The sequence below is a fragment of the Malus domestica genome, chromosome 15 (assembly GCF_042453785.1).
Source record: "Malus domestica chromosome 15, GDT2T_hap1".
NCBI classification, from domain to species: Eukaryota; Viridiplantae; Streptophyta; class Magnoliopsida; order Rosales; family Rosaceae; genus Malus; species Malus domestica.
Window position 1 is genome coordinate 5,375,721 of NC_091675.1, and position 12,687 is coordinate 5,388,407.

Below are 12,687 nucleotides of genomic sequence, written 5' to 3' on the forward strand. Positions count from 1 at the left end.
TGATGAAGGGTAGTCATATTCATACACTCATTTTTACTCTTTACACACTCTTCTTAGTTCCTGACCATCAGATTGAATGAATTGAAGAAGATCAATTACAAAAAATTAACAAACGTGTGTGAGGATGAAAATGAGTTTGCAAACAGTACTATCCTTCATGAATATTAAAAAATGTCACGTGATAAAAATCGTAATGGTCAAGTTTGGTGTGAAAATGAGAGATTCTATAGCACAACACAAGGAGCAAGAGCTTTCGCCAGCCAACGGCCTCGCTGGTTTTGAAGTCTACCTACACAAGTGTCCAGTTCTTTGTGGGCCCACTGAAAACGGCCCATTTACCTCTTAATAATCCCCTTCCCAAAATCCCACAAGAGCAATCCTAATCCTAATCCTAATCACAATTATAATCTATCTGAGGATCAATTAAAATGTCATTAAGCATCCCACAAGAGTCATACGCAAAATTCCACGATATCGGAAGAAAATAATAAAAAAACAACTAAAAGATTTAATGATAAAGAACCTAATTCTGACTGTCACACTTAAACTTAATCGGAATATTTGAAATTTGAATAGAAAAGTAGTGAGCATCGTATCCTATGAAGAAATAAAATCAATAGCCCACAACCAAGTAATCATATTTTAATTGAATTAAATTGTATTAATTAATGACAAAGTTAAGAGAGTGTGTGCATCTAAGTGTAGCACTATGACCAAAAACTAAAATAAAATTGATATGAATAGTCTTTTAAACTTTTATACTAAGAGAACACTACCCGCGAAATCAGCAACCGACATTTACAATGAGAGACCAAAGTTAGAGGAGCAAATGAGATTAGAAGCATCACTGGTCCTAGCCGTAAATAATGCAAACGGTAATGGCTTCAACATATTGTTTTTTATCCTATGCACACTCCTTGTTAATCTTAACCGTTGTTTTTACTTTAATAGTTCAATTTAAGAGCAATAAAACTAAAGGAGTGTGTATAAGAAAAAAAAATGTGTGTGAAAATTATAACCCTCGTGCAAGTTAACATTGTATGTATCAGTTGTGCAATGATATAGCCAATGTGTTAAGTATCTCATACGAGTAGTACACTAGTAGGAATGAAATTCAAAGAAATTGACAAGCCTAACAAAAGTAATGGATCATGTGATTTAACTCGAGAGAAGTGAATTCTGCACACCTTTCTTCTTCTTTGATCAAATTTTTTATTTTTTTAATAACATTTAGACTAAATAATCAAAGAATATTTAGTAGACAAAAATAATTCTGAGTGCACAAATAGGCAAGAAGATTGTAATGCACAGGATCACGTGCACAACAATTAAGCGTCGAAAAACAATTGACTCTAGCATTTTTCTCATAATTAAGCATAGTTAATGTGTCAAGCTACATTTATTACCACATTTTTGCTATGGTGTAGGAGCAGAGTATCTATAGTCAAATTAAATGAGTGTGCACTGGACGAAATAAAAAAAAATGGAACTTTAACGAAAAGTTTTTGGTACCATTCATTTTAACGAAAAAACATAATTTTACACTAAAAAGTCAATCATAGTACTATTTACTTTACCATTTATTTTGTCTTTAAAACACAAAGTTTTCAAGTTATTATCATTAGTTTTCTTAATAAAAAAAAGATAAAATATAACATTTTACACTTGTAAATACATAAAAAACAAGCATATGGTAGAAGCAGCAGCAGCAGCTTGTGGAGCATTCTCATCATCTGATTCGTGCTTCTCTCTCCTCACTTTCTCTCTCATCCCCCATTCACACTGAGCTGAGCTCACCACCCCAGTTTCTCAATTTCCCCATTTGTACAGTCCCCACAGTCTCTCTGTCTCCTCTCTTTCTTTCTCTGCTTTCTTCTTCTTCTTCTTCTGTGAGGAAGGAGGAGGAGTGGAATTAGAGTCTACAATGTCGGGCTACTCGTTTCTGAACGACCAGCTCTCGAAGAGGACCTCCATTTTCGGTTTGCATTTGTGGGTAGTTTTGGGAATTTGCGTCGGAGCCGCCATTGTTCTCGTCCTCTTCCTCATCTCTCTCTGGTTCACTTCCCGCCGCAACAGCGCCTCCTCAAAAGCCAAGACCTTTACCCACAACTTCTCCACCATCCCAAACGTCTCCAAAGAGATCCAAGAAATCAGAATTGACCAGGCCCGGAACCACCCATCGCAACCCGACCCGAAACCCACCAACCACCAGAGTCACCCCGACCCGGTTGCCGACTCTGACTCCTCCGGCGCCAGACCCCAACCCCTGCTTCTTCAGCAGGACGATCACCACGAAAGCCCGGCTGGGAGCGGCGGCCGGCAGAGAATTCACATTGAGATTGGGAAGGACCACCGGATTTCGTACCCGGAGAAGGAAGGCGGCGGCGGGTCGTCTCATGGCAGCGGCGAGGTTCGGTCTGGGGACCAGGGAATGATCGCCGCGCCGGAGGTTTCACATTTGGGGTGGGGCCATTGGTACACTCTCAGAGAGCTTGAGGATTCCACTAATGGGTTTGCCGACGAGAATGTGATTGGTGAAGGCGGCTATGGAATTGTTTACCGCGGTGTTTTGGAGGATAATACGATTGTTGCTGTAAAAAATCTGCTTAATAACAAGTATGTAGTTACGGTTTTGTAAATTTAATTTTTGATATGCGCTTAATATCGTACTAATTATGGTCAGTTTGAGATTATAATCATGTTTAAAGTGAACCCAGTTGGGAAATCTGAGAGCTTTATCTTGTGGAGTTAGTTAAATTTGTTAGATTTTCATGGATTTTGGGAAAATATATATTTTTGTTCCAACTGCTGCATGAACTTTGTATTGGGGAATTCGGCATGAGGAAGCTTGAAGATTTTACTTTGCTTGGTTCAGGGGACAAGCCGAGAAGGAGTTTAAGGTCGAAGTTGAAGCGATTGGCCGTGTTCGCCATAAGAATTTAGTGAGGTTGCTTGGTTATTGTGCTGAAGGAGCTCATAGGTAATTTATCTTCATTTGTTATATTGTGTATCCTTTCGAGTTTTGATCTTTGGTTTAATGCATGACCTTCTCTTGAATCCTTGATGGCTAATTCGTTAAGAATCTTTGTGATTATTTCTTCTTTTTGGATTAACTATAATATCCTTTCCTTATGATTGCGCTAATGCAGTAGGGTTTTTGTAGAATGCTTGTGTATGAGTATGTTGACAATGGAAATTTGGAACAATGGCTTCATGGTGATGTTGGGCCTACAAGTCCTCTTGTGTGGGAGAGTCGTATGAATATAATACTCGGGACAGCGAAAGGGTATTCCTTGTATTAAATTACCTTAGTTATTTCGATTCTCCATGGTTTACCTTAACATAAACTCTGCCAACATTGTAGGTTGACTTACTTGCATGAGGGGCTTGAGCCAAAGGTCGTTCACCGTGATATTAAGTCTAGCAACATCTTACTTGATAAGCAGTGGAATTCAAAAGTATCCGACTTTGGCTTAGCAAAGCTACTTGGCTCAGAAAGGAGTTACGTGACAACTCGAGTGATGGGAACATTCGGGTGAGTTTAACCTCTCTACGTAAGTTATGACCTTGTTCTTGCACACTTGAATCACACATTTGGTTTTGCTTTGTAGATATGTAGCTCCAGAATATGCCAGTACTGGTATGTTGAATGAAAGAAGTGATGTGTATAGTTTCGGAATTCTCATAATGGAGATAATTTCTGGGAGAAACCCAGTGGACTATAGCCGCGCTCCAGGAGAGGTTTGTTTTCATGATCTTCACTTGATAATACATTGTCTTCCAACCAGAATAACTGGTACTGCTTGGTGATCATACTTCAGGTGAATCTAGTTGAGTGGCTTAAAGCAATGGTTACAAATCGGAACGCTGAGGGAGTTTTGGATCCTAGGTTACCAGAGAAGCCTTCTTCCAGAGCACTGAAGCGTGCTCTTTTGGTTGCATTGCGTTGCGTGGACCCAAATGCTCAGAAGAGGCCTAAAATGGGGCATGTGGTACATATGCTTGAGGCTGATGAGTTCCCTTTCCGAGATGTAAGTTGCATTAATTTCTTCCCCTAATTAATCTTTCCAGCTGGATGTCTGTTTCCTAGCTGGTTTATGATGCTACACCTTGTTTGAAACTGCTTTCTACGTGTTTCCTTATTTGTCTTCATAGACTTGCATTCTACATCATGAAGGATTGGTGTGATATTTAGATTTCACATTATTTGCTAACACATGATGCATGTCTTTTACCTTGATCTGGTGTTGTAATACATTCTCAATTTGTCTAATGTGCAAATCTTGGAGATAAATAATTGGAGTTCCCTAGATCTTGTTATCACAATTGCCAAAAATTTATTCTGTTTCATCTTAAATGCTAATATTAGTGGATGATAAGAAAACTTTTAACCTAGCGTATTTCATGAACTTCTCAGTCACTTATTGCACTGTGCATGTAAGCAACTTCTGTTACACTAGATTAATACGAACTAATAAGTGTGTAGGTTTCAGGGGAACTTTTTGTCTGCAAATTGGTGCAATTTCTATATAAAAGTTTTCTTATGGCAAATGAGGTTTCTATCCCTTTTCTTTTTGTTTTTTTTGTTTTTTAACATGAAAGCACGTAAAACAAAGATCTACTTCTACCTGCATGGATTTGAGTTTCTCATCTATGATTTTTTTTGTGCAAATAATTTCAGGAGCGCAGGGCTGGAAGAGAACATGGACGTTCACCACGTGATGCTGGAAGGATGGACAAGCGTGTGATTGAATCAGGTGATAGTAGCGGGTATGAGAGTAGTGCCCAAACTAACATGTTGTTATGGAGAAAGCAAGAAGTTGAAGAAGAGCATTAGCCTCTCACCAGCCACCAGTTTCATGTGTGAGGTGAATTGACGCACCTCGTTTTGGCCCTATGCCTCTGTCTAGGTGATGAAGTTAAATTATCTGTTATTTATTTCCCTGTATAGCCCCATTCATGTCAATATGAGCTTGCACTTCGGTGGATTCTCTAGCATTTTGTTCCCTCCTCTCAACGTAAGCTGAATAACCAGAACACGGTTTTTCATTCCACCGGCTTTGTTATGGTAATTCAGTTTTCAGAAATAGTAAATCTCGCGTCTTTATTAAAGTCTCATTGTATAAAGTTTGTTCCTTGACTGTCTTTCCGCTCTGTTAGGTAAGCTGTAAGTTCTCATTGTTGAATCCTTTGACTGAAAAAGAACGAAAAGGACCAACGGTTTTACTAGGACATTTCAGTTAAGAGGCGTAATCAACGGCATTAGTGGGTTTCGTGCTAGGTTTAGGGTTTACTTAGAAACATTCGGGCCCGACAGCATTCGATCAGGTTTGACAGCTAAGGATGTCATATGCATGCACAAGGGCATGATGATTCCTTTGGACCCCTCAAATTACGCAGTGTTGCTGGTTTTGGTGTTAATGTAAAAGTTATTAGAGGGACCTTCTTTCTGTTTCTTTCTTTCCGGCTCTTTTGTTCTTTTAGGTCCCCCACACACCAAAAGCTTTGATGGTTTTGATTTTCTTTTCTTTCACTTTTGGACTGACAATCTGTGGTCTCTGTTGACGTGTCGCGTAAACCAGAAAAATGCAGCTACTTACTAAAAGATCATGAAACCCATTTCCGATCATCACTGAAATTCTGATAGTAATTGCTGTACTTCTCTGTATGAAACTAGTAATTTACGGCCACTACAGGACTTGACACTATTAGGGGTGGTTCGGTATGGGATCCCATACCGAAACTCTTGTCCCGATTCCCATACCGAAATTTTTGGGAATCTCAATTTCAATACCGATCCCAAACCAAATTTTCGGGAATCCCAATTTTCGGGAATCCCGAAATAATTTCGGGACAAATCGGGAATCCCGAAATAATTTTGGGCTTTTGGGCTTTTGGACAAAAAAAGCTAATATTGGTCCAATTGGACAAAAACCTAATATTGGGCCGTGCCCACTGAATGTAACAGCCCCATATGGGCTTAACTTGATTCAATCAAATAAGAAGACATGACCTTCATATCGAAAGCCAAAACTAAATAGCACGAATTTTGTCAAGAAGACATGACCTTCAGTTTCTGTGACTCAAGTTCCACTCCTTTTGCTTATCTAGTTACAGTCAAAACTAAATAGCACGAATTTTGTCAAGATATAACCTTCATATCGAAAGCCAAAAGTTCCATAAATTCACCCCCACCCGAATTTCACCAAATGAAAGAAGACATTCGAGAAAATATATAACATGTTTTAAAACAAAGTTCACACTCTACAAATCAAATTAAATGCGAAAACATGCCCCGAACTACAAGTAGATTATACACATCAAATTCATAAGACTGGACTGATAAAGAGAAAAGGCATCGCATTATTATAAGAACAAGAATTCCCAGTGCCTAATAACAAAAAATGCTAAATTGAAACCAGAAATAAGAAAACCAACCACTTACCGGGGGTTGAGCAGTCCGCTGGGCCGCCTCGATGTTCCCAGTAAGCTGCGAGAGCTGCGAAAGCGCTGCCACGGCCGCTGGATTCAACCCACCATAGCCCGAGCTCGAATCCACCTGCTGCTTCTGATCCTCCGCAACCCCATGTGGGTAATACGCATTCTGCAAATGGGTCGGGTCAGGATCCGCCGTTTGTGGCTGTTGGGGCGGAAGTGGGACCCCGGGAGGATGAATCGAAATGGGTTCTTGATGGTATTGGTGGTGGTGGGCGGTGGCGTAATCCTGGGTGGTGGTGGTGGGATTGTAGTATTGTTGGTATTGTTGTTGGTGGTCGGATTGTTGGGGGTGATTGTAGGGATAATAGGCCTGGTAGGAATAGGATTGGTCGTAGGATTGGATTCTTGAGGGATCGAATGAACGGAGGAACTGAAATGTGATCTGACCTAAAAACAAATCAACGGCATAGATTAAATCCAAAATAATCAACGGTTGAAATAATTCTCTTATAATTAAAAAATTATATATATATATATATTTTTTTTTTTCGGTTCGGTATGGGAATACCGAAAAAATGAAATGCAATACCGAATCCCATACCGAAACTTTCGGTTTGGTTTGGGATTACGTCCCGAAAATTTCGGGAATTTTGGTTTGGGATTTTTTTGGTTTGGGATCGGGATTTTTTTGGTTTGGTTTGGGATTTTTGGGATTTTTTTCCAGCCCTAGACACTATGTGATTATATTGATCAATCCATTTCAGATGGCCATACGTCACCTTCGAAGCGTTGCTATCATTCTCGACTCTCAACGTGAAACCTTGTTCTTGATTCTTTCCAGTGAATGATAGAGTGCTAGGTTCCACTGCAATCTTCATTCCTTTAGGAACCTCCAAATATGCAAATTAACTTGATGCATCATCTCCCACATTTGTCACAACCCTAGTGAAGTTTTTTGCTTTCGGAGAGTTGTCTGTGCCGTTGAAGATGGCTATAAAAGAAGGGTAGTTTAGCTCAGTAGGTTGTTGCCTGCAACTCCATTGATTTCGTCGGATAACAGCGCTCATCTGCTTGGTAGTGTATCCAAGGCCACATAGAAACTCGATATAGTCCTGCACATCCATGTCATAGACGAGTCCAGGATTCATGGCTCTGTTCGGGTTGATATGGCCTGCACCGAACTCTAAAGGCGTGGCAGCAAGACTTTTATGGTGTTTCCAGTGTTGTCGAGGTTGTATGCTGTGGTCATGATCGCTGATCGAATGGCAGCAGGGCTCCATTCGTGGTGAACAGCCTTTAGGAGAGCTACAGCTCCTGCAACATGAGGTGCTGCCATTGATGTCCCTAATATTAGTTGATAGTCTGACGCCAAATTATAGTTGTTTACTTCCATGAACCTCTTGTTAGGTGCAACTGCAGCGAGTACATCAACACCGGGAGCAATTATGTCGGGTTTTAGAATTCTTGGGGTGATGGGGTCTGGTCCTCTTGAAGACAAAAACGCCACTTGCGATGCCGGTTTTGTCCCCAGATTGGTGTTTACAAAGGTAAGGGTTTTAACTTGAGTTGTATTGGCTCTTGTTGCATACTCTTTAATTAAATAGCCTTTTGCCATTGGTAGAATTAAAGCAGGAATGGTGAATGCGTTTCTTACCTCTTCCAGCTGTCCATCAATGCCACCTCCCCTGGGATTATCACAGAAGAGTACTTTTTCAGCCACTTCTTTCTGATCTAATGCCCCAAAATCGCATGTTGATTTCCTCACGCTGTCTTTCCCGTAGTACAACGGTTTATCAGCACTGTAAACGCTTTTGGGGAAGTATGATTCTCCTTCAACTGTGAATCCATTGTCTAGAGTCAAGGTTGCAGTGGAAGTACGATCAAGTGTGCCAGCTCCTACTGTCGTGATTCAGGGTGCTCCATTGTAGGTTGAGTTACGAGAAGGACCATCATTCCCAGCAGCGCATAGGACAACAATTCCCTTCTCAACTACTGAAAGAGAACCGATGGCAATGATATCATTGTAGTAAGGAAGGAAGTCGAAGCCAAGAGACAGTGACATGATATCAATACCATCAGAAATTGCCTGATCCATCCAGGCAAGCACATCACTAGCTGCACTCTTATTTGAATATGCCACCCACAAGACCTTGTACATGGCAACATGTGAGTGCGGTGCCACCCCTCTTGCCGTGCCTTTTGCATATCCAAAATGACTTGCGCTGAGCACATGGTTGCCTGCAGCTGTCGATGATGTGTGTGTTGCGTGACCAGAGAAGTCTCTGGGTGAATCCTAGTCATATTCTTTGCTAATCGGTATACCTGCAGCCTTGTGCCCTTTGCTGAAAGATCGAGCACCAATGAGCTTCTTGTTGCAGAGAGACGGGGTAAATGCAGTTCCATTCTCGCACACGCCTTTCCATCTTAATGGCACCTCTGACATTCCCTTATCGCCGAAACTTTCACTTTCTGGCCAAATTCCTGAATCAAGAATACCTATGATCACATCTTGGCCAAATGAGGCATTAGGCCATAAACCGAGATTCTGCCTAAGTCCAAGAAACTTAGGGCCGTGAGTTGTGAACATCTTGCCAAAAAACTCGGGATACGTGGCAACATGAGCCGGGGATTTCTCCAATCTAGACAGCTGAGAAGGAGTGAGCCTTGCACTGAACCCATGCATGACATGGCTGTATGAGTACAGCAACATTTCACTGCCATCACCGTTTTCTGCAGGAGACGAAGACGACAATGACTTTACGGTGGACTTGTGCCAAGCTTCGTGCGTTAAGAACGATTCGGGTTTGTGGGAATGATCCATGTGAATGATGTACGTCTGGATTTCCTCAACATTCGATACTGCATTGTTGATCTGCAACAGCGTTAACAACAGAAGTGTGGTCATGCTGGACAAATCCATCTTTCTAGTTATCGATTTGCAAATAATAGACGATTTTCGAGCTTTAAAAGAACCATTGTTGATTAGCGAATGATGTTGACCTTCCTTGTTTAAACGCAAAACGTTATGTTCAAGGTCCGATCGAGTTTAGAATAAACTTCTGGTCGATATTGTCTATGTCAAAACAAAAGGCTTGAATAGATAAAACAAAAGGCTAATGGTTTATGTCGATGCTACTTAAGAGAGATTGGACAGGCATCATTGTCTGACTTGATAGCCTGCATTTTCCTTCTGTTTTTTTTGTTTTTGTTTTTTTTTTTTTTTTTTTTGGTTCTATCCTTGGGAGTTCTAACCTAAGTCTCTTAAAACCAATATACACGTCTTAATGTCAAAACCGACAGAAACTTACCTATTACAGAGTGTGTAGCGACATGACCGTATCACAGAGTGTGTAGCGACATGACCGTTTCTCTCTTCTCTCGCCTTATAGTAAGAGAATGATTAAAGAATACACACTACAAGTTGAGGTTCTCTATTTTCAGTAATAAGAAGATAAAAGAAATTTGGTTTACTACAACCATAAGACATCAAGGGAAACTGGCGAAATCATGCGAGAACAAACTTTATACAATGAGATTCCAATGAAAACGTGAGATTTACTACTTCAGCCACGGACGCTACTTTATGGTGAAAGAAGGGATTGTTTTGGGTCATAAAGTTTCAGTCGAAGGCATCGAAGTAGACAAGGCGAAAATTGAGACAATTTCGAAGTTACCGCCACCCACTTCCATCAAAGGAGTTCGAAGTTTCCTTGGTCATGTTGGTTTTTATCGTCATTTTATTAAGGATTTCTCAAAAATTACAAAACTATTGTGTAACTTGCTCCTTAAAGACGCGGAGTTTGTATTCGATTCATCATGTATTGAGGCGTTCAATGTGTTGAAAATGAAGCTCACGACAACCCCTGTGATAGTTGCACCGGATTGGGATATACCTTTTGAGATTATGTGTGATGCAAGTGACTATGCTATTGGAGCAGTTTTGGGTCAGCAGAGAGACAAGCTCCTACATGTGATTTATTATGCTAGTCGAACTCTCAATGACGCACAACTAAATTATGCCACTACCGAGAAAGATCTTCTAGCCGTTATCTTTGCTTTAGACAAATTATGTTCTTATCTCATTGGTTCAAAGGTAATTGTCTACACCGATCATTCAACTTTGAAGTATTTATTATCCAAGAAAGATGTAAAGCCTCGGTTGATTCGATAGGTGTTGTTACTACAAGAGTTTGATTTAGAGATACGAGATAAAAAGGGGTCTGAAAATGTGGTGGCAGATCATCTTTCTCGAATTGTGCATCATGAAGGTGATAATGACTTAGTTTCCATCTCTGAAACATTCCCTGACGAGCAACTCTTTACCATTAAATCTTCAGTCACTCATTGGTATGCAGATTATGTCAATTATTTAGATATCATGCCTCCTGATTTGACTTGGCAACAGAAGAAAAGATTCATTTCGTTAGTCAGACATTATTATTGGGATGAGCCGTATTTGTGGAAGCATTGTCCAGATCAATGTATAAGACGGTGTGTTCCTAATGACGAGATGAAGGAAATCTTGCGACATTGCCATTCTCTAGCATGTGGTGGTCATTTTGGTGCTACAAAGACTCCTGCCAAAGGTACTACAATCTGGTTTTTGGTGGCCTACATTGTTTAAGGATGCCCATACTTTTGTTTCTGCACGTGATCGCTGCCAATGTGTTGGAAATATCTCAAGTAGACATCAAATGCCGTTGAATAATATTCTAGAAGTTGAACTTTTTGATGTATGGGGTATTGACTTCATGGGACCATTTCTATCATCTTATGGCAATTAGTACATCTTGGTAGCTGTGGATTATGTTTCAAAATGGGTTGAAGCAATTGCTTTACCCACTAATGATGCGAAGGTTGTTCTTCATTTTCTCTGGAAGCATATTTTCACTCGCCTTGGCACCTTGTGCGCCATTATTAGCAGTGTTCTAAAAAACGCTCAAGGCGGCGCCTAGGCGTTCGGTTGTGGAAGCCTGCTGCGATTTGGGGAAAATCATTTAAAAAATCGATAGGGACTTAGGCGGCCGCTAGGCACCCGCTTGGCGCTCTGGCGGTCTAGATGGCGCTAGGCGGTGCTCTAGGCGGTCTGAAATTCTTGCCGTCGCACAAGGTGCTCTGCAACTCTCGCCACCACCGAAGGCTTTACAAGACTGCAACTCTCTCGCCTCGAACTCTCGTAGCATCTGCAACTCCAAGTTTCCAACACCTGCATCGCATCTCGCACCCCGCATTTGGCATCTGCATATGCATCGGAAACTATGGCTGCTTGCTACAGATTTCTGGAAAAAGAGAGGGAGCGAGAGAGAGGAGAGATAACGGTTTTTGGTTTTTGTGTCATGGGCTCACGGGAAGAGTGAAAATTTATGTAGGAAGAGAAATTTTTGTTTGACTTTGCCACGTGTGTGGTTTTTTAGGACTAAAATAATTATATTTTTAATGAGGGAAACCTGGTCCAATTGTTTTTCCAATTAAAAACAAAGTCCAACTATGATTAATATATATGGGGTAAGTAAATGTTACAAAATTAACCAAGAAAAAAATCCTCAAATTATACATTACTAAAGATAAGTATCTTACATTACTAAATTTCCTTATTTTCCTTCTATTTTCCATTTTATGTTGTTTTAAATTGTGAACTTGTTGTACATGTGTCATCTTACAATACTCCTCACTATGGTTATATGGCATATATGCTTAATGTGTTTTTAAATTTTGGACTTGTTGGATACTCTTTTTGCATTTTATCATTCTTTTATTATCTTATCCATGAATTTCATACAAGTATAATTTTTTGTAAGTGTCAATATGCACTTATTTACAAGATATACAAGAAATTTACCTAAATCCGCCTAGGCGCTAGGCGCTAGCCCGCCGCCCGACTAGTGCCTAGCGTTTTTTAGAAACTTGATTATTAGTGATGGAGGCAAGCACTTTTGTAATCGTCACTTTAATGCTCTCTTGGCGAAATATGGAATCACACATAAGGTTGCTACACCTTATCACCCACAAACTAGTGGGCATGTTGATATTTCCAATCGAGAGATCAAGTAGATTTTAGAGAAGACTGTAGGATTTTCACGCAAAGATTGAGCTGCAAAGTTGGATGATGCGTTGTGGGCATATCAGACTGCATTCAAGACTCCAATTGGCATGTCTCCGTATTGATTGGTGTTTGGAAAATTATGTCATATACCTGTGGAATTGGAGCATAAAGCTTTTTGGGCAGTGAAGAAGCTTAATTTTGAGATG

At 40.3% G+C, this 12,687-nt stretch overlaps 2 protein-coding genes across 2 annotated transcripts; one reads left to right on the forward strand and one right to left on the reverse strand.

Annotated features, from left to right (window-relative positions):
• Positions 1 to 1,675: 1,675 nt before the first annotated feature.
• On the forward strand, positions 1,676 to 5,112 carry LOC103455954 (probable serine/threonine-protein kinase At1g01540). Its single transcript, XM_008395566.4, has 7 exons — positions 1,676 to 2,616; positions 2,876 to 2,980; positions 3,164 to 3,286; positions 3,365 to 3,535; positions 3,612 to 3,741; positions 3,822 to 4,031; positions 4,682 to 5,112. Exons 1-7 carry the CDS (start codon positions 1,925 to 1,927, stop codon positions 4,835 to 4,837), a joined length of 1,587 nt encoding a protein of 528 aa, XP_008393788.2. The 5' UTR covers positions 1,676 to 1,924; the 3' UTR covers positions 4,838 to 5,112.
• Positions 5,113 to 7,621: 2,509 nt separating this feature from the next.
• On the reverse strand, positions 7,622 to 9,358 carry LOC114821774 (subtilisin-like protease SBT3). Its single transcript, XM_070814713.1, has 3 exons — positions 8,761 to 9,358; positions 8,377 to 8,676; positions 7,622 to 8,274 (listed from the first exon to the last, which is right to left on the reverse strand). Exons 1-3 carry the CDS (start codon positions 9,356 to 9,358, stop codon positions 7,622 to 7,624), a joined length of 1,551 nt encoding a protein of 516 aa, XP_070670814.1.
• Between the last annotated feature and the right edge of the window lie 3,329 nt (positions 9,359 to 12,687).